Source organism: Struthio camelus, chromosome 3 (assembly GCF_040807025.1).
Source record: "Struthio camelus isolate bStrCam1 chromosome 3, bStrCam1.hap1, whole genome shotgun sequence".
Taxonomy (NCBI): domain Eukaryota; kingdom Metazoa; phylum Chordata; class Aves; order Struthioniformes; family Struthionidae; genus Struthio; species Struthio camelus.
In genome coordinates this window covers 86,533,180-86,556,378 of record NC_090944.1, presented here as the reverse complement: position 1 = coordinate 86,556,378, position 23,199 = coordinate 86,533,180, and the positions used below count along the sequence as shown (strand labels likewise).

Sequence of the window (23,199 nt, the reverse complement as noted above, 5' to 3'; positions counted from 1 at the left end):
ATTTTCTAAGGGTGATATCTCTTGGGCCCAGATCCACAAAAGTATATAAGCTCTTAAGTCAGGGTGCTGGACTGTAGTTGCTAAGCACCTTAAAGTCAGGACAGAACTGCTACTCCTAAACTACATATGAATATAACTCTTAGGCCATAGTTTTCGTAGGCATTTTTTTTAGAAGAAATGGCAGATAGTAGCCCATGCTTAGTCTTTTATAAACAGTCTCTGCAGCTGATTCATACCTCCATACTAAGTCAGTCTTCCCACGCAGTTTTGTGTAGGGCTTTGCAAAGAACAGAAGTAGAGAACTGATCTGGGTTGAAAGCAACCATTCTAGGCTGCAGATATTTTCAAACCAGACTAGTACACTCAGCTGCAAAAATAAGTGTACTTGCACAACTCAAAGTCTGAGGCAAGCATGGAAACAAGTAGTCGGGGGGCTGATACCACTGCCAAAGATGCGCTTATAAGCCTTTGCCTTCAGTGCTCCACTAGGCTTCCAAGGCTATGCTTGGCATCAGGCTTTCTACTAACAAGCAGTGCAGCTCAATAGGAGCAGATCTGCGAAGTGGAATAGTGCCAAGGACACAGCCTCCATACTGTATGTGTTTCCAGGGGTTTTACTTCAGACTAGCTCTAGTCTACTCCAATGAATTGAATATCTGTTAGTAGCTGCAGCAAATTAGGAGCACTCCTAGTGAGCATCTTTTGGTTTAGTTTTATCAAAAAAAGCATTCAAGTAGATTTTCTTAGACATACTCTGCAATGTAAAACGTGAGTGACAAACTGGATTCAAAAGTGCTCTTCTGATCCCAACTAAACAGCTGGTGTAAATGTGCACTGTGTAACTCTGAAGTTGCCAGAGTAGCTGACAAATTGAGAGAAAAGGATGATGCCTATGCCAAGGTTTATACGCTCAGCAAAAGGGCTTCAGCAAAAGGGCTTCTGACCCAGCAGTTCACTCAAGTCATCGACAGATGGTTGCCATGAAGAACTACAAAAAACAGTATTTCAAAGTAACTGAGAAGCATCATTGTTTAAAGGATTAACACTGGACTGAGAAGATAAAATCACTGCATTGTGATTCCAGTTCTTAGAGACTCCATCTCTGGTTTCCGTGAAACAATATTTTGGCATTAGCTTCCCATTTGTAAAACTGGGCTACAAGTACCAACCTCATAAAAATACAGAAATTCAAATGGAGTTGTGATGAGTTATCTCTATTCATAAAATTACGCTACAGCTTTCTAGAATGCAACTGGAAACTTCCAATGACTAGAGGCCCAGCTAGCAGAGCAGTTCCTACAGGTCCCTTATCATCCTGCCACAACTAACGAATTGCATGAAATCCCATCCTACTGCTCTCTTTAACGGAAAATTATTTGACTGCATCTGAAGAGATGGAATGGGAACACCAAAAACAACAGCTAAAGAGGAAAGGAGAGGAATGATGGATTACCTATTCTCATTTATTCCATCGTGAGTAAACAGCACAACTCTAATCCTTTACGCCTTACAGTACAATATATATCGCCCACTCACTACATTCTAAATCTGAAGATCCCAGTCGAAGAACTGAATATTGAGCTACAGGGAGAAGTCATTATCTACTAAAAAAAGTTCTGAAATCACAAGCTGAATCTGTTCACTTTATCAAGAACTTATTTTGTAAACCAAACAAAGGTAACCTGACTTTAAAAAATGAAAAATTTTGTATCTAAACAGCCAGAGTAGTTTTATTTATTTTATTTTATTTATTTTATTTATTTATTAACAGTCAAATTTGTGTGTGAAATGCTTAACCTTTCTCTCAAAATTAGAAGAATGATGGCTCTGAAGGCAAGATGACACTAAAAGCTAGATGTAGAATTATCCCCCCCCACACACAATCTCATCTCTTTCCAAACATAAAGGAAACAAATATTTTTTAACTACCAACTTTTTTTACAACTTTGAGGATGGAACTTTATGCAGCGTTGTTCAGTTAGAGAATTATTGCTGAAATATTTATAAGGCATTTAGCAGTTGCTCATTTGGGATCTTTTCCTTGTCTATCTTAAACTGATATCAAATGTCAATTAATTCCTGTAGGAAACAATTCCTGCTGTGCTATAACCACCAAATTCAGAGGTAATAATATTACAAACACTCTTCACAGAAACAGGAAAACTTTCACGAAACTTGACGAATTTTTTAAGGAAAAATAAAAACTAAAACATCTTGTTTCAGCCAACATACCAATATGAATAAGCGCTAGTGTGTACAAAGTGTGTTTTATTTCCTGTTCAAATTTGCTGAGGTTCAGGTTTAAGTCATTAAATTTTTGTTATAATTTTGTCTATAAGCAGACTGTAGATCTCAGCTTACTCTCTATGTGGAGGTTTGTAGGCTGCATTCATTAAGTGAACTGTTAACCTTTCTTAACAAACAAAACATAGTATGTTTAGATTCTATTTTAAGAAATAAAACAGAGTTTTCTAATGAAGTTAATCACATCCAGTCCAGATCTCTACGACTATTTAACATTCTTAATGATATCAGACTGGACACAGCAGCAATACACTCTCATGGCAAAGAAGGCCAATGGTATCCTGGGCTGCACTAGGCAGACCGTTGCCAGCAGGTCACAGGAGGTGATCCTTCCCCTCTACTCAGCCTTGGTGAGGCCACACCTGGAGCACCAGGTCCGCTGCTGAGCCTCTCAATACGAGAGACGTCTGGACCTGCTGCAGAGAGTCCATGAAGATGATCAAGGGATAGGAGCATCTCTCATATGAGGAGATGCTGAGAGAGCTGGAACTGTTCAGCCTAGAGAAGAGAAGGCTCAGGAGGAATCTTATCAATCCGTATAAATATCTGATGGGGGACAGTAAAGAAGATGGAGCCAGCTCCTTCTCAGTGGTGCCCAGTGACGGGACGAGAGGCAATGGGCACAAACTGAAACGCAGGAAATGCCATCTGAACAACAGAAAACACGTCTTCACTGGGAGGGCGGTTGAGCAGTGGAACAAGCTGCCCAAAGAGGCTGTGGAGTTTCCATCCTTGGAGACATTAAAAATCCGACTGGACAAGATCTTGAGCCACCTGGTCTAGTTGATCCTGCCCTGAGGTGTTAGATGATCTCCAGAGATCTCTTCCAAACTCAGTTACCTTGGGATTCTGAGAGATCTGCAATTTTTCCTTCCCAACAAAGTGGAGAGAAAACAACTGTGAGAATTAGAAGAAATTCAGCCACACAGAGAATCATACTAACATTGCAAGTTATCCTCTGGCATCCATGTTAGCTTACTGAAAATTGGCTCCTCTGATACAGAAAATGATGTACACAGTAGCATGTGACATCTGACAAATATAGTGTTGTACAAAACAGTCAGATGTCTTGCTGTCCCCATTCTGGTCTCCGGGTTTGCATCCAACACTGAAGAAGGACAATGAAAGATGGTGTGATTAAATAAGCAACAATGATATTGCTACGGATGTTGAAAAATGAAAGTCATCATTAAGATTCAGAACTGAGTGAGAACCTCAAAACTACTGGATATATATATTTTCAACGTTTCTTCAGACAGTTCTTCATTGTTCCATACCTGAAAAGTTTTCTTAGTAATCACAAAGATAAGATGTTTCTCTTTTTTACATTATGTGTGGCAAAACGATAAAATGAGGCCAAAGGAAAACTGTTCCTGAAGATTCCAAGATTCGAAGAGCCATACTCTTGTTCATTTGTGTTCATGGAAGAACTGCCTTCTGGTAATTTTGCGTCTTTTTGCATTTAATCACTTGGAACTTATTCTGATAAAAAAAAAAAAAACTATTTCTGGATTTTGGCACTTAATTTCTATTTCTCCATTTTGGGACTTAAAAGATGAAGTTCTTTTCCCTCAACTCCATATACACTTAGATTATGTTTGCTGTGTTCCTTTTGTCCCTTCTTTCTTACCTGAAGAGTCCATCAAGTCCCAGTACCATGAAACGTTGTGATGCTGAAAGTTGAAACTTTCAGTGCAATTTTATTTTCCCTAAATATCGGTTGATTTCTGCAAAAATATTGTCAGGCAAGATAAAATAAATAAATTGCATTACTTTGATTGGCATGGTCTTCACAGTATGATCGCTCTGTCTTGAAAGTCAAACCGGTAGCTTGAAAATGTAATTCTCTTGGCTGAGAGACACTGATCTGAGAGGCTGCAAGGACATACAAAATTGTAGAAGTCATAAGTACCTGAGTTAGGAAATGAAGCCATAAACATGAACACGAAGCTACTGGCAAACTAAATGTGCCTCAGGAAATGAAAGTCTGAATTTTCTGGTGAAAAATGAAGGTGAACAATAAAACTCTTGAAGCTCTCAAAGAGGCTTAGTAAAAAAGCATCCTCTCTAATTAGCATGCTAAATATATGCTGTTGCATCTAAATTACAACCTAAGTTGCCTACATTCTCCATCATTTGTTGCATCCAGGTATAATAGTCAAGCCTCAAGGGCAAGGTTACCAGACCAAACACTGTGCAATTTCTGTGGGCTAAAGAAATACACTTCATGTGTGAAACAAAGAATTTATGGTTCATCTAATTAAAGTCTTAACTGTCTGATAAAAGAATTATTATCAGTCTAGTTAAGATAATACTAACCCTTAAACTCCAAACTATCCAATTATTACTGCCCGTCCCCAACAACGAAACTGTTAAAGCTGACACACATAACCTTTCTAGTACCTATGCCTTTCTCTAATGTTGCGCTCACCCTTCCAAAGCTAATCTGGGTCCTGAAGTCAATGACGCTATTCTTCCTCAAGAAGCTGGGGTTATGGAAAAGTCATCAGCATTCCAAGTTCTTTGCTGGGAGGAGGGTAATATTTATGCTGATGATTTCTGCCTCCCCAGTCTTAGGTCTATTTGGCATCACTTTCACACATTTGCTAATATAGTCTGCTTTCTTGCTCTTTCTTCATTACTCTGCAGTTCCTCATTATATCCAAATTTACTACATATGGTATGTATGTTTTACATATGCTGGATACTTGTGCTTTTTTCTATTTACTATCCTGAAAACTGTCTTGACCCAGCTGCCAAGATTACATTACTTTAATGACAAGTAATTCACCACTGAGGAGATTTTCATAGCCCCAAGAACTCTGGTATTGTCCTGTCCTTCAACCCTAAAGGCCTCTGCAGTCATGTTGTGCTTCTGCTGTTGGAGGCCCCTGTTACAATCCTCTGTTTTTCTTCAGCAGCCTTCAAGCTTTGGTCTCCTGATAATAAATTTTTTTTACAAATATAACCTACATATACTTGTTCTGAGGGTATTAATAGTTTACTTTACAATGCCCTAAAAAGCCTGTGTATATATAAACACATATAGAATCAAATGCAATGCCTCTTGCACTGCTACCAGTACCTTGAAGCAGCTTGTCACCAGTATCTACTAGGTATGTCAATATCACTGATACATTATTACAATTATTTCACAACAATGGAGTACTTGTCATAAGTTCTAACCTATAAAACTTGCTCCAGCTCAAGGATAGACATCAAAAATGTTTTAACAACTCTACAATATTATTAAGCCATTTAGGAAATTGCCCATCAAACAAATAAAAAAATTGGGAGATTCAGTTCTAAAAGTGCACTCCTGATTAGAACTAAAACATTACAGTAGATGCCCTCAATAAATTAGCAGTGCAAATAGTTGGATCTACTATTGCTAAGACATGAGTTCTATATTTAATTCACTGTTGCTATTTAAGGAAAAGATCTGTGAAGAGATTTACCTTTACAACGCCTTCCTGACAATCCCACAGAGCACTAATCAATTTGGTTTGGCATCTCTAACAACCCCTGTCACATTTTACAGGTTCCGGTGTAGCAGAATATTCTAGAGATGATATGAACTATCCACGCTTCTCTCCAGAAGGACTCCCTATTTCATGTTTACAGTTGAGTCACGTACATGATTGGCTATATCATTGCACAGACTGCCTCTTCAGATAGCTGATTATGTAAGAACCTGTGGAATGATAGCCACCTGCAGGCATCATTGCATGCCTCACCAGAACCTCTGGTGGCATTGTTGCAAAATGTTTCTGAGATCTGCAGAGTTTTACCCTGAACCTTTATTCATATTTTACCAACACTGTCAAAGCCTCCAGGTATGAAATTGGATTTGAGAGAACTGTCCTTATGTCTATATTCGGCTAGGAGCTCTAGAACCCTCCTTCAACTAAATATTGACTAAACTGAAACCGACATGTGGGAAAGCTAACAAAAAAGTTTTATGTTACTTGTGCTTGCTGTTCTTCAAAATGTGTCAATTATATGTTATTCACATTCCTTTTTCTTTCTCATAGCCTCTTTGATAGAATCTTGAAATTGCAGGGTTGAGAGTAATAAAGAGAAAAAAGCGCATGATGCATTGTTGACGGACATGCATAAAAAAAGAGCTAGAGCTCACTGCAGGCAAACTGCAGACAGAAAAAGATTTCCAGCTTTCAGTGTTCAGTCTTATATGCATCTGCAACGTTGACTGTACCTGTCAACAAATCACTACAGAGAAAACCAGTTACAGGAAGATAACTGTTTCACTCATTCCCTGAAGTCATCTTTTCATGTACTGTTTATTCACATAAACTGCCATTAGCGGTAGTATTTTGGTTCAATACCCTTCTATTTGGTATCTAGTATTGATAGAGAGAAATAGAGCATCAGTCCAAAGAATTTATCCTGACATGATTAGACATCACAGTTCAGTAAAATAATATGTTGTCTGGCTAGTTTCTAGTGCAGCTACATACTCTATTCAGACAGCTGCTGAAAGACTCAGTCCATACAAGATGTTTTCTAAGAGGAATATGAATTTAAGAGTGCTGGAGTGGGGGAAGTTTAATACATACAGTGTAGCAGAGAACACAGAATTATAGGATCATAGAATCATTCATGTTAGAAGTGACCTCAGGAGGTCTCTAGTACTTTCTGCTCAAAACAGCGTCAGCTTTGAGATCACATCACGTCACTCAGGGCTTTATCTAGCCAGATCTTGAAAACCTCCAAGAATGGAATCTACACAACCTCTCTGGACAACCTGTCAGAACCTGTTTGGTTTCAATTCATTTCTCTTGTCTTATTCTCCCACCATGCACGACTGTGAAGCAGGAATCTGATTTGGACAGAAGGTACGGTGCATAGAGTAAAATAAGGTCCAAATCTAGATGAAAGTAGTCATACTGGCAAAAGCCATTTATCAAAAACCTTGCTTGAAAACGGTCAATCACAGCAGAAATCAACAAACTAACACAAAGATATGTTGCCAGAGACATGAGAAAGCACAATGGATTTTAAGTGCATCAGATAAATTAAAACAAATTGAGAGAGAATGAAAACCCTACATGGTAAGTTTGGCTCATCTATTTAGAAGATGCAGAGATTACTAAACAAGAAATATAGCAAAATCATAGAATAATTTAAGTTGGAAGAGACCTCTGGAGGTTATCTGGTCCATCTCACTGCTCAAAGAAGGACAAATCTCAAAGTTAGACTCAACTTCAAAGCTGGATCAGGTTGCTCAAGGCCCTGCCCAGTCGAGTTTTGAATATTTACAGGGGTGAAGATTCCACAACCTCTCTGGGCAACCTCTTCTCATGTCTGACCATCCTCACTGAGAATTTATTTTTTCCTAACACTTGATCAGAACTTCTGCTGTTGCAACCTAGGAGGCAGCTGGAGCTGCTGCCAATGCTTTTATTGCTGTCATTACTGTTGATGCCATGCATAGTGGCATGGCTGTGACTGGCCTTAGTCTGGGAACTGCTGGCTACAGCACTGAGTGGGACTGAGGTGCCAGTGTCACTCTAATGCAAAAGCTAAGGATACAATTGGAAATATTTTGTACCTCCTTGGGTCTCATCTGTATAAGAGTGATAAAATTGGCCCGCTCTTCAAAACACTTTGAGAACTCCTGAAGAAAGATCTATGTAGGTATTACATTATTCCTGGAGGGAAGCAATTGATGGAGTGCCAAAACCCTGACACTTAACACATTTTATCACTTTATTAAAAGTGGGATAAAAGAATGGTAAAAAGATATTTGCAGGTGATGTTACTTAGATGGAATTGGTAGATTTGGCCTAGATGTGCAGCTAGAACAAAAATGAAACAGTATAAAATGTGACATAATGGCTACTGGACTTCAGAGAGAATTGGATAATAAAACCTTCCAACGGTGATAGAAAATGATACGATTGTTAGTATGATAGGAAATAAAGTTTGTGTCTTGTTGATTTTGCTTTGTTCAATGAATGATAAAGATAAAACATTCAAAGGTGTAAGATTAAAGAGAATGCCAGATGCTAACTAATTTGATGCAGGCCACCAAAGAGCATTCAGACATGAATACTTTTCTTACTACCAATCTAGGACATATCGATTGCTTTTAACACAAAATGCCTTTTTCCCATTACTTAATCTATACGTACATATTATTGTTTCATTACAAATATCTGCTTCAGTTGCTCTTATTTTTTATTTTTATATGGACTTGGAAATCAGAGAGGTCACCTTTTCAAAAAAGTTTCTAAACTTTTACTTAGTTTCCAGTATTTACAGAGGGTAGATTCTGATTTTTTTAAGCTAAAGCAGTAATTTTGGCCGCCTGAATATGAAAATCTGTATGAGCTCTACCTGAAAAACAGAAAGATATTATTCAGATCAGAACTATAGCTAAATCATTCCTTCAGTGTCATTCATCCTTTATATGCTATACCACTGTGTTTTGTTTCTTTCCACAGTACCCATGCTTCCTTTAGGAACTAGGCAAGCAAACAAAAGGAAACTTTCAAGTTGATCCAATTTCTTTTTAGGGTACAGCAGTTTATAGTTTGTACCAACTGAAACTTAAAAGTATGAGAGTTCTCAGTTTTCTCTCATGTGTCATTATTCTATTACTTATTTGCTGAGCTTTGACTAATTGATTTTATTTTTAATCCTGAAGAATATCATTAGTTGCAATTTAGTAGTGTTCATGTTATTCTGTAAACAAAAGGAACTGCTGTTATTTCAATGGGCGTACATGCAAACGCTGATGTCTACAACTGGATTCAGTTCTCATTCAATTCCACAGACTGTGAAGAATGCTTCTGTAAGTGCAATTTCATGAATATTCTATTTTATTTTGAACTAATCAATATTAGTTATTACAATAACCCATAACTCTTCATTTGTGTATGTGCATATCCCAATGACTAATCTCCAGTACGCAGATGTTATTTTTACCTGCGAAAATAATCAGAATCAGCTAATGCACATAGATGCTTACACTATTCTAGCACACAAATTGTTTAATTTTTGTTATATCAAAATTTAGGCAAATATATTACTAATTTTAATAAGCCATGAGATAGACAAAAATCTCACATAGCAGTACTTTCTATGTATAGTCTTAGTGCCATAATATTTGTATTCTTGGTCACCACTGATTTACACTTTCAAGCCCTCTTTGATGTGCATGTGCTGTACATTGTTGAGATTATGTTTCTCAAGTAGTAGGAACGTGGATGAAAGAATAGAAATGTTATTACAGTCCCAAGGTTCTTTTATTGTGATGCAACTTTATCTCTGTGGGAAATATTTGCTTGTGACAATGTGATACATCCTGAAAATCAAACACTTAAAATGTGTTAAGTTTCAATGTTAAAATATTCATGAGGTGAAAGTATAGTGAACTATAACAGCCTCATGAGAAAAGGGAGAAAAAATTCACAGAAATGTTTTTGACATGAAGCATGATTGGTTTCTTTCCTTAGAATACCAAACTAAAATACGCTAACCATCAATTTAACATTGCTTTTTATTTAATTGTCATTATGAAGTGGTGATAATGATTCTGTCATTAGAGTGGAAACAATCTTCCTATTGTAAGTGTAGAAGCTGATTTGCCGAGACTGTGCCTACTTTCCGAGAAGTCTTGTGAAACTCAAAAGCAGAATGTTTCGTTGTCCAGTGAAATTTTAGCAGTTTGTTGTTCATGGTACTAGACTTTCAGCTGTGCTCTAGTCTACATCTGTATTAAGGGGCTAGGACTTAATAAATGAGAAATCTCCACTGAAAGTTGCCAATATTAATGCATAAACATTAGTAATCAAGATATATATCACCCTACTCTATGCTGTATATATTTCAGCCCTCAGTGTGGAATTTTTGGAACATTTACTTTTGGCTAACATACATATATAGGGCTGGTGATCTTTCACATTACGATGCATCTGTACAATTTTCATGCAATTGTCAAAATAGGAATGTTATTAACAGTTTTACTATTAACAATTTTTCCTAGGTAGCATGTAGAACAGTTTCTTCTTAGTTGCACCTTATTTTTTTTTTCTTTTTAGTTCACTGATAAATTTCAGGAATATATTTTTTCAATAAATACTGTTTTCGGTGGTATCTCTCGTGGTGAAGACAACCATCTATGATGGGAAAACAGGTTTTCACAGGGCTATAGCGTTGGAACAGATGCCTTTGAGGTATGTCTTCATCCTTATTTAATCAATTCAAACAATATTGTGGCCAAATGAGGTGGATGTCTACCTTGTTGAAGCTACTGAAGCTTGTATAAACTACTTGTATACAAAGGATAGGAGAAAGAAAATAAGAATAACCCTAGATTAAGGCACTCCCTCTAGAAACTAAATGCCTTCACTCTGGTCTCAGAGCAAAAGAGTATATGTAGCATCTAATACAAATGAGTAGAGTTATATTAAGAGATATTAGGAGAAAACCAACCCAAAATCATGTGGCCCCATAGCTAGGGCACTCTCTCTTTTCTATGTGAGCCAGCCTTTTTGTTGTGTAGAGAGGCTACTGGAACTGGCGGTGTGAGTTTAAATTGGATTGAGTGCAAATGTGGATGTCATGATGCAAAAAAAAGTGGGCTGAATCAGATTTAGTTTAACTGAAAAATAGCTAACATTTAAAAGAATCACTTTTACCCTGGAATGGAAATACACATTGGAAGTCCATTTAAGTTTCTCCTAAGTAGAAAAGTCCTTGCTGATTTTTGAGATTTTCTGATAGCATGGGGAAGAAGAGTCCTCAAATCACTGAAGAAAATAAAATTGTTAACTTCTATCACAATATATTTATGAGAGATCATTACACATTCACTATGCAGGTAGTTAGGGCTAGTTTGCTATTAAAATTAACTGAAGATACTTTGCTGGTATCCTTTGATTTTTATCTGTGAGTATTTTCACACTTCCTGCAAAATTCAAAATTGGAGGAGGTTAAAATTCTGCTCCCAACAGCACCCTAGTAAATTAGCTCCCAAGGATGATGTGGAGAATAATAATAAGAAATAATCATGGTGAGGAAAAAAATGCACACTAGGTTACATTTTCTGGAATAAAAGGAAAAAAGTTTTGCATCTGTCATGGGAATTCTTGGACTGCAAGGCATGAAAAGAGCTCCAAAAATTTAACCAAACTATGTTTTGTCTAGCCAGATACGAGACATCTTCCCATGCAAAAATATCTTCAAGAAGATCTCTAATAGCCATAGAAATTCTGCATTATTTCAAGTCTAGAAAAGACGCATGCAATAATGAAAAAATGATATATAGCTGGATCTATAAACACATAAATATAGAGGGCAGGAAGGCTAGCAAACCGTCATAGTGACACTCTAAGGCAGAAAGGAACTGAGGAAATTACACCTGAAGCAATTGGACAGCATATGTCAGTGAATGATGACCATGCTACAAAGAATATTGGATTAGATTGGGTTTCAGTCTTTCTTTCAAACTAGCAAAAAAGCCCCAAACAAATCCAAAACAGGACAAAAGTCAGTACTCTCCAGTCTAAAATTAATGCCTTTACTGAAAAGAGAGAGGCTTGAAGTATTACAAGAAATTTCTCATAAGATCATAAAAACACTGGATTACAAAAGGATACTAAGATTCTAAAATAAAAATAAATAAATGATGGTACGCTTCGACGTACAGTAAGAAAAGTTAATCCAGCTCTCTGTCAGTGCGTACCTATCACATCAGAATGTCCAAGTTAGTAACAGCTGCTGCCCAAATGGTCTTTTATAAGATGAAGACAGAACTTACAGTTCAGCAGTTTTAAATACTTCCTAAGATTATTCAGCAATTTCAGCAAAAGAAGAAGAGGCTTTGGAAAAAAGCTCTTAAGGAAAAGAGTGATTAAATCAATTTAGAGCCATTTCTGAAGTAATAGCACAAATGTAAGGAGAAAGTGATCAAGAAAAGCATGGATCTTGTTATGGAAAAGATTTTAAGCAAACCACTGAAGATTAACAAACAGCAACATATGACAGCAGAATTCAATCAACAGAAATGGTAAGAGGAGCTCATAGACTAGAAAGTTCATTTTTTTGTTTAGATATTTCACATGTGCCTGTCAAGATTCCATGTAGATTTAGTAGACATCACTAACAGAAAACATATCTCCCAGCTGTGATGAAATTGCTACAATCAATCTAATCTAATATTTTTCAAGAAAAAAGGACAAAACAAGCAATAAATCCAGGTGGTTATGGAGACTACTATATACCTGAAATAAAGCGTTTTAAGAATATGGAGGACTACCAAAAGCTGTTGATTTAATTCTACATCTACAAATACGAAAAAGATTTCAAATAGCAAACTCTATAATAAAGTGGCAGCTTTATAATCAATGCAAGACAAGTCTATCCACCTACAGTCACAACCTACCACTGTCAATATCTGTGAAGACATGTTCTGTGACAGTTCCTCTTCACTTGTCTCCCACTATTTTGCGTCCTGATGTGAGACAAAATTGATGCTTTTTCACTAAGCAAAATTTTACATTTGTTATATGGATTTCTTTTTTACCTATATGCAAAGCAGACAAATGGAGATTGTTAAAACCATTTCAAATCCTATCTGCATAGAACTTGAATTAAATAACTATTCTTTTTCCGCCAAGGGTCCTCTTGGGATGGAATGATTTGAATTTAGCATCAAAGGAAAATATGGTTCTGTTGTCCTTGTAAAAGGACTGATATCTTAACATGTTAACATATGGCTTTATCAGCAACATTACTGCTAAAAAAAAACAACTTCAGTACAATACAAAAGGGATTGTATCATCTCCTAAATTCTAACGTCAGTACCAACAATTTCTTTTGCTACTGTTCTGCCCCAGCCATGTCTTACACTGTCATCTGTAATAGATTCGAATTTGAGGCAATTAGGTAAGACGAAGACTTTCATGCTTATGAAGCTTTACACCCCAAACAAGATTTCGACAGACTGCAGACATACAGCTAGAAGAAAGGAATAAAAGTGAAGGACTCGTGTGTAGAGTTTCTGGGTTGGTTTCTAGTGATACCAAGGAACTAAGTAAATTTAAGTGCTAGCCTGGCTTTAAATTAACTGTAAAGATAAAAAAGAACATAAAGATAACTCAAGTATCATATGAAGATAAATTTTAATAGAAAGAGGCAGAACCACTATGTAGAAAATGCATGGAAAGCTGTAGGAATGCTGATTCTTGTAAGACTTTAAGATTCTTCTAAAAGCCTTAAAATAGCCCACTTAGTCAGCTGAACCCACCTCCTCCTTCCAAAAAATGTATAAAAAAGTTTTTTCATATACTACTTGGGACATCATCTTTTGAAAGCTAGTTAGACTACAGATAGACGTGGAGATGCATCAGATATGCTAAGTCTGTTCTCTGCAATATCACTGGCAGTTTAATTCTTATATAAGGTGTACGCTGTAAAAGACATGAATGGTAAATTAGTAAATGGTTGATTCTGAGATCTCGTACAAACATTCTCTCTGTCAGTGGCTCCAATTCATGTGATACAGAATTCTATCATTTTCAATAATAATGCCTATAATAGTATAAGAAGCTCCTTTCATTAATATAATAAAAAAACCAGAAAAATATTATCACAGAATAGCTGGAGTTGGAAGGGAACTCTGGAGATCATCTGCTCCAAACCCCCTGCTCGAGAAAGGATCAGCTAGAGCAGGTTGCTCAGGGCTGTGTCCAGTCGAGTTCTGAATGTCTCCAAGGATGGAGACCCTACAGCCTCTTTGGGCAACCTGTTCCACTGCTCAACCGCCCTCCCAGTGAAGACGTGCTTTCTGATGTTCAGATGGCATTTCCTGCGTTTCAGTTTGTGCCCATTGCCTCTCGTCCCGTCACTGGGCACCACTGAGAAGGAGCTGGCTCCATCTTCTTTACTGTCCCCCATCAGATATTTATACGGATTGATAAGATTCCTCCTGAGCCTTCTCTTCTCTAGGCTGAACAGTTCCAGCTCTCTCAGCATCTCCTCATATAAGAGATGCACCACTGCCTTTGTGGCCCTTCACTGGACTCTCTGCAGCAGGTCCAGACGTCTCTCGTATTGAGAGGCTCAGCAGCGGACCTGGTGCTCCAGGTGTGGCCTCACCAAGGCTGAGTAGAGGGGAAGGATCACCTCCTGTGACCTGCTGGCAACGGTCTGCCTAGTGCAGCCCAGGATATCGTTGGCCTTCTTTGCTATGAGGGTGCAATGCTGCCCCATGTTCTGTGTGGTGTCCACCAGAACCCCAGGTTCTTTTTTGCAAAGCTGCTTTCCAGCTGGTCGGACCGCAGCATGTACTGGTACACGGGGTTATTCCTCTCCAGATGGAGGACTTTGCACTTCTCTTTGTTGAACTTCATGAGGTTCGTCTCTGCTTGCTCCTCTAGTCAGTTAAGGTCTCTCTGAATAGCCGCACAACCATCTGGTGTTTCAGCAACTCCTCCCAGTTTTGTATTGTCTGTGAACTTGCTGTAGGTGCATTTGGTCCCATTATCCAGATCATTAATGAAGATGTTAAACAGTATTGGCCCCTGTATCAACCTCTAGGGGACACCACTAGTGACTGGCCTCCAGCTGATGAAATATGGGCTAGATAAGTGGTCAGTGAGGTGGAGTGAAAACTGGCTAATCTGCTGGGCTCAAAGGGTTGCGATCATCAGCATAAAGTCCAACTTATGTATTAAACAGCGGTGTAAAAACACTTAGATTTATAGTAAATTAATGAGTTTCTAACCTATTAAAATTCTTTTTTTTCCCAGCTCTATTTTCCTTAACACATACAAACAGCATATGCAAATACTTTAGCTGTACACAGAATCTAGGATGAGGCAAGGTTTTGAGATAGAGTCAATGTCTTTTATTGGATGAATTGGTATAACTGGAAAAAATCAAAACAGAAGCCCTGCTTCTTGGCTGAAATAGAAACAGGAATTTCAAAGTTAAATAAACCTTGAGAAGAATTGCTCACAGCTTAGTTTGATATATATCAGTTTCACAATCTCTGAAAGAAAAGATACTTCAGTAACTGTGAGGTTAAAAGAGCCATGGAAGACATGTGAGCAGTAACTATTATTTAGTTATCAAACCTACTAACGTTATAAAGTAGAATTCATTTGGAATAATATAGTATTGGATGGTTCAGCTGTTAACTGAGAACGACTAATAACACTGATGAAAGTCAGAATAAAATAGGCATTGCAGCTAATCATAGCACAGAGGGAAGTCATATGACTCAACTAAAAGAAAGAAAAGGATGTATTCATAAGGCCTACATTAATTTACTTGAAACTCTTGCAAAAATGTGTGCCTTAGAACCATATAAAAAGCATGATAGGATTCTATCAATCAAACAGAAGGTATTAATCTAAGAAATTTGCTGACACAAGGCAATATAAACTGCTTATTATTAAAAAGCTTCAATATTTCGTAGCTTCTCAAACGGGTAATAAACCTATAAGTGTAGAGTACATCACTAGTCTCAATAAAATTGGTAGTTCTTTTAAGTCTGACAGCATCAGAAATAAAATCCAGATGAGCTACGTGTAAATGACTAATCTAATATCAGTCATTTCTTCTGCTGTGAGGCAGAAGCTAAGAGCAGATATTTTTCTTCAGAACATGCAGTATTTTTTACGGTAAAAATATGAGTGTCCGTATTTATATTTTCAGTATAGCTGCACATTAAATATATATTTTAAAGTTTCAAAATTAATAGTGATTTTGCTGTTTTAAAAGTGACATAAATTCAGGACCAACTTATTAAAATGCATTTTTCCAAACTTACTGGGGCATTTTTCTAGAAGGATGTAACTTCAAAAATAAACAAGCAAAACACTTCACAACTCTCTTTTATTTCACCAAATGAATTTTTTTCCGGTATAGACAGATGTGGAAGAAGATGAAAATTTTTGTGGAAGAAATGCAAATTTTGATGGGAATTTTAAAAGGTCATATTTTATCCAATACAATATTTTGAGAATAATTTTAATACTATTCCTACTGTGAAGACTACATGCTAATCTCATTCATTACAAGTGTTATTGATTACAAAACTCAAACTTTCCATCCTTATTTTTATACTGAATTCTCTAGAAACTTATATGGAAGTAGTTTCGCTATCAAAAGGCAGACAGACAGCATCTACATTTCCAAGTTTCTTTCTGTCAGAAAGAACATAACAAACTCTACACCAATGAAAAATCCTTTGCTACTCAGCCAGCTTACAATAGACTGTCTTTTGGTGAATTTATGTGATTATTAAAAACAATAGAATCATTCCGCTCATAAAAGAGTAAATCTTGCATCCTATATGCCAAGGTGCAGTGCAGTATGGAACAGTCATAGCGACAGTTCCTGTTTGAAGTCTTGACTACTGTGTTACTCTACTTAGTTCTTTCATTCTCAGAAGAAATGATGGCCTTCCACTTGGCACTTAATGGGTTGACTAAGATGGACCTAACTTCTTCCTATTTAGGAGACTCACCTAACTGAAACCGTGTTTTAGTACAATACCAAATATTCACACTAATAATTCATTGCCAAGTTACTGAAAATATTTATATAATAAATTAGTACAATAAATAAAATTGAGGGAATTTGGATATTCTCATAAACACTTTCTGAACAGGAGAAGGTAAATGCATTTAAACTCCCTGAGCAAATTACTTGTTACAAATTATTTCCTTGGCTCTTGAAGAAAAGGAGACTCAAAAATCTCAAGTTTAGATAACCATTTAACTCTTATTTGACATTTGTTAAACAAAAATATTTCAAGTTGGTAATGGCACAAGGAAGAAATTAATCACATGGTAACCAGCGAGATTATAACTTTTAAAAATCTGCAAAAATGCTTCAGATGATTAGTCAATGCTGCCATAGAAAAACTGCAAATATGCACAAGGCTAGGCATGCCATCAGTTAGAAAAAATAATATCCTAAAATAATCCAAATTGCAGATGAGATTAAAAAAAAATAAACATGCCAGAGACTGGAGTCTGCAATAGTAAAGGGACTTAAAGATGACTTAAGAGATTGTCAGACTAATAACAACTGATATTGGCACAATCAGATATCAGAGGCTATACTGTAGAAGGTTTTGATGTGCCTTGTTTTAGAAATATCAAGACCTAATTTCTCAAAAAAATCAAATAGAAAAGGTATTTTGCGAACCTAGCAATTTCAGTAGTGGTTTGTATAGTACGTGAACACACTTACTGTTTCCAAATATTTATGTTCATCTTTCATATACAGAAATTAATTTTCAGTGATGATATGGGGAGGGAAATATCATTCACAATAGGAAACATCTGTTAGCAGGTTATATATATTAGAACAAACTCTCCATTACTTTTTGAAGTTTAAAATTTTTTAAAGATATCTTCTGTGTGATATGGAAAAAGACAATAGTACAGGAACTGAACGTGATATAAGGTAATATACTTTTCAGCATAGAGCTTGCACTGAAACGTAGATTTAAATTCTCCACCCAGGGTTTAGCATGAAGTAACATAACACTCTATTTATGTAATAACTTAACATTATATAAAAACTCTATACTTATCAAACAATCTCAGAATGAAAGTTAAAAAATAAAAAACTTAAACAAGTTTTGTCATCTTCCCTCTGTCACCAAACTAGAGTAGAGAGATTGCCAAAGAATATATTAATAAATAAATGGAAGGAATCATAAGGATTCCAGGTTTTTGAATAGTTCTTTGAGTATTCCTGACAGCTGTCACATTCCATTGCAAGAAAGGATCTGTTTAAAGTAAACAAGAAAGTAAATGTGTATAGATTTCATCAAAAGGCAAAAATACTTTGAAAAAACAGAACATCATTAAGCAGTAGCAACTTTGCTATGATAGGATATGGGACATAAAACACTTAGAAGGTATCTAGGCCTTTGGAAGGTTTTTTTTACAAGCTCAGATAATTTGTAACTCTACAGATCTCAAGCAAAGAGGAATAAGAGGAGTAAAGTGTTTAAACATCAACCACATTGAAGTTAAATACAAGTTGAAATGTAGATGCAGAATCTGTTTTCCAACACCAAGAATAAGTTTGGAGGATTTTACCAATAAATCTAAACTAGTATTAAAATGATCAGACTGGTTAACTGTACAAGCCATTCTCAAATCTCAGCCTTCAAAAACTTGGAAGATGTAGTGACAGTGCCTTCGCAACCGGGACACAATGCTGATTCCTCACGGACAAGACTAGTAAATGAGAAGTTTGAACATATCTTTTCAAAATCTTATGCCTTACACTTGAATAGACCTATACAATAAACAAGAGTCTAGCAATTTTCAGATCAATAATACAGATATAAGAATACAGAATGGACAATGCAGGCTGCACATAGGAAAAGAAGAAAAAAAAGTTAAATAAACCAGGTACTATCAAAATTACAAAAGATAGAGACATGAAAAGTATTATGATCTTACAATAGATAACTAAATGATAGAAGTGATCTAGGAACACATGAGCATGAATACTGGCCATTGCCAAAGGGAAAATAATCTTTGAATGCCTAAGATGATTGTATTTAACATACTTGTTAAGATTTTTCATTTAAAAAATGAAAAATGACACTGTGCTCATGATGATGTCATTTTTGTCATTTGCATTAATGGCAAAGCGGAATCAGACACTTCTGCTGAGATTTTGCTAATTTTCAGTATCATATCAGAGACCATAAGCTGACAATAGATGATTTTATGAGAAGGAAACAAAGAAGCTTTCATTCCTTACTAAACTTGAACTATTAAGATAAAATATATCTTCTCAAATATAAAATCCTCAAATTATTCTTCTGAAATGACAATCTAAACAAATAATTCACAATTTTTTAACACTGGTAAAAATGTAGGTAGAATAGCAAATGAAGCAAGATCATTCAATGTGCAGGGCTGACTTGTTAAATCCTCCTTATTCAGAGTAAGGATTAGACAGTATTTATAATATAAGGTGTAGCACCAAATCATATTGATTCACAAATGCTAGACAGTTATTTCATAAACTATTGTAAACTTGGCTTACGGGGTCAGCGGTCAGTGTCAGCAGGACGTGTCTGTCCTAGGATGAGATGAATCATGCTGTATGCAGGCAGAGATGATAATTTTTCTAACTCAGTATGCGCGGTATGTTCTACAGATACCTCATTTTCTTTCTTATACCATTTTTTTAGTAGGCAGCTATATTTGGTCAGATGAATCCTATTCCAAGGGTCATTAGCAGATAACTAGATTATTATACATCAAAATCAAGAGTGCCTACATAAAAAAAAAACAAGTTCAATAACTGATTTTGATTAGATCACCAACAAACAGAATCTACTAGCTAAAGGATCTGGAATAAATCTCCAAAGACACTTCACATATGTATGAAAAAAGGCAAAATAGGTACAGGTACCCAATAGAATTTTAAAAGTGAGTGCCAAAGTATATACTTGCAGGTACATTTTTTGGGGTGATTTTGCTAGCTTCAGTAGATTGCAGGTAAGAAGTTCCAAGAAGAATAAAAGAGAATGCATTCATAAAGCTAAAAGGTTCTGTGTAGACCAAAACCATACTGAGTAGTTAAATCCTGAAAATCTATCCCCGCAAAATTAGACCAATGACAGAGTTAGATAAGAGGTTACATTTATTTTCAAAATTAATAAAACCTTCTACATCTAAAATCGTAATAATAACTATAACTTATTCACAAAATGGCCTAAGTTTTGGTCAAAACATTATGCAGATTGCTTAAAGTGATGTACAAAGAAATCATCCCTCAATAACTTTAGTAATGTAATATTTAGATATTTTTCCTTTCTAACTCTGGACAAGAGAGGATAATATCCAGCACGTCAGCCTATAAATTAGATTAGATGTAGTAAAACTGTAGACAAATGGAATGAGAGCAAAATAATCTTGCATATGGACAAAGACTAAATGACATTTTCCCCGATGTCATTTACATTTAACTGAATGCATTATTCTCAACACACTAGCTGGTGAACTAGATAACCTACCATGCATGATATTATTGTGGCTGATAACACAGAATCTAGATTTCACAACTAATCAAAATAGTTTCACACTTCATATTTTATGTTTCCTTATTCATTATCTTGTCTCAAAAACTTAAAACAATCTGATATTCTTCATATTTCACCAAAATGTAAATTTAATCTAAGTTATCAGTTATCATTAACTGAAACATATATAATATTTCCATAGATTTTCTGTAGTCTTCTGAGCATATTCTTTCAGAGTATTTCTCCATCCTCAGGATTCTTCTGTTTCAGTGAAATAATTATTGTCAAATATTTATATCACATTCATAAGATATAAAAAGATACAAAAGGTACAAAAGCCTACACCGTGCTTTAGCTCCATTGCCCAAAGAAGGAAATCATGTCTGCTGGCATGTCTTTAGGAAACTCCTGTCAAATGCAAACTTCAGGAGTAGCTTTGCTGCCATGTGACATAGGAAGTCAGAGCATTTCTACATCATGAGGTGAGCTGATATAACATTTCACCACCACTAAAAGGTGGAGCTTGTTCTTTTTCTCCACTCCCTACTCCTAGACACATACTCCCAGCATCTGACTTCTACTAGCTGAATTGCTTGTAGGAGTTCTGTGAGTTTATTCAACTCACTGACCTGCTAGAAAACTAACCAAGTAGAAAAAAAGAAACTGGATCAGCTTCTCACAGTAGTGTCAGATGAACAGGAGAAATGGCACAAGAAGGTGACTAGCTGCACAGCGAGGAGCAGGGAGAAAAAACTGAGGAGTAGACAAGATCTCTCCTTCCAGGCAGCAGTAAGCTGTTAGATGAGCTCATCTGTTCATAGGCCCTTACCTGCAGAAGCAGGATTTATTGCTGCTTTTGGAAGCTGGTAACAGCGGTGGCTGCAATTCAGATTACTGTTACTGGCCACCACACGTGTTAATGAGCAGAGGGATGCCTCGTTTCACTCTTGAGTAGGACAAAGAAATTCAATCAATGTAACACTATTTCTAGAGCTCAATAAATTATCTGAATGCCCCCCAAAGCCCATTCAAAATTGCAAATTGCCTTAACTGTAACTACTATAGTAAATATTAAAATCTGGTTTAATAGTTCTGAAATAAATTTCACTGAAGCAAAAGAAATTGAATCCAGTAGACTCTAGACCTAGTCCGCAGGGTGCAGCATTAACACTCACCTATATATCAAAATTTAACAAAGTATTTATTATTTATTATGCAATAATTATTCTAGAACAGTTATTTCTTATAAGCTTTCTCTCCTCACCTGCGTGTGGAAGCACGCCTAGGAGAAGATACACACAGATATGCCATAATAATTATACTTTGGAAAAATATAGAATGCAGACTAACAAGGGGTAAACACTCCCTTTATATATTTCTTGTACTACACTACAGTTATATGCAATGCAAGAAATGATCTTCACGACCCATCCCCAACTGCTGATACTGATGATAAATACAGTAGTAAAATAATTTTCACATAGTCTCTGCTTATAAATTTAAGTTTCATAGTAGTACATTATATACCAGACCATGGTCCATGGCTGCTTATCTATTATTATTTTCATGTTATTTTTTTGAATTGCTGCTTTTCAGAATACACCCGTATTCTGCAGATATGGCCTGCATCTCTTACTTGCAGATTGTATAACCTGGCACTGAACTATATTAAAACCACATTTTGTTGGAGCACTTGCAATAAATCACAGTTAAAAACAACTCATAAAGGAGAGCCTCAGGAAATCACACTAATAGGGAATACACTATATCTTTGTGAAAATTACAAAACTTACTTTACAGGAAAAGAGTTAAATTTCGGGTAAAAATTAAGTAAATATTATTTTGGTTTTTTTAAATTACTTTGAAATTGGAATCTTTAACAAATATAATATTTTCTTGGATTTTTCCCCCGAAAAAATCATTTAAAGAATAACATTGACTTCTCAAACTTTTCATGTACTTAAAAATGCATGAAATTCAGCATTTATGACTGGAGTTCAAAATATTTACTTTAATGTCAGAAAAACCCTATTACACCAAAAATATTCTTTACAAATGAAAATTTATTCTTAAAAAGAAGAATGACTGTCTGGTGTCTCTTAGTAAAACTAATGTGAAAGATTACCTGTGGTAGATGAATGTCTTACATCATCAGAGGAAATTCTTAGCTGGGAAGCCCACTGCCATTTACTTTTAACTTTTTATTCACTGACCATATAGGGTTTTTTTACTTCCTGACACAAAGGGCAAGAGAAGGGTATCAAATTATTTGAAAACACCCTGACTCATTAAACTTTTAACATAGACAAAGTTATCACTGAAAGCTATTCTCATTTGGCTTTAGTTCTGTTAAAGGCAATGGAAAAAAGCAATCACAAAGGCAAATGGTAATGCACTCATTAGACCTCCTCTTCACTAGAAACAGATCTCTTTTTCAAAATATAGCTAAATCAACTAATACAGCTGCCCAAGATGATGTAGGTTGATGAAGAACATTAACACTCGTGAGAAGCTCTGGCACAGGCTCTTCCATTAACTGGAGAGTCAATACAGAACAAAATCCCTCAGTGTTGAAAAGAAGAAGAGAAGAAGAAGAAGAGGAGGAGCCAACTGGGCCATAACCTCTTCCCAGGATGCAGACAAAAAAAGCACGTCTAACAAATCCCTGAGATGAGAAGAAACTGATGGAAAACCTGATTCCTTCTTTTGAAACTACTGAGTCAGATCCTAAAAGAACTTGACTGTATTCTGAGCTTAATGCATGGAGTCAACTCAAAGAACCAGACTGGGAATGGAGAAAAAACAATCTGAAACCACTGGCCCAATGCCAGGTCAAATCACTGTTCATGACTTTT

General features: G+C 36.1%; 1 protein-coding gene across 11 annotated transcripts in view; it reads right to left on the bottom strand.

The window, feature by feature from the left end:
- PACRG (parkin coregulated) overlaps positions 1-23,199 on the bottom strand; it is a 266,415-nt gene that overhangs the window by 203,038 nt on the left and 40,178 nt on the right. For 3 of the 11 annotated variants that reach the window (XM_068938917.1, XM_068938919.1, XM_068938920.1), the window contains one exon: positions 4,078-4,179. The exons of the other annotated variants lie outside the window; for them this stretch is intronic. In XM_068938917.1, coding sequence (XP_068795018.1) covers positions 4,078-4,089 — 12 coding nt within the window. In that variant the 5' untranslated portion in view covers positions 4,090-4,179. The remainder of the gene's footprint in view (positions 1-4,077; positions 4,180-23,199) is intronic. 11 annotated transcript variants of the gene reach the window in all.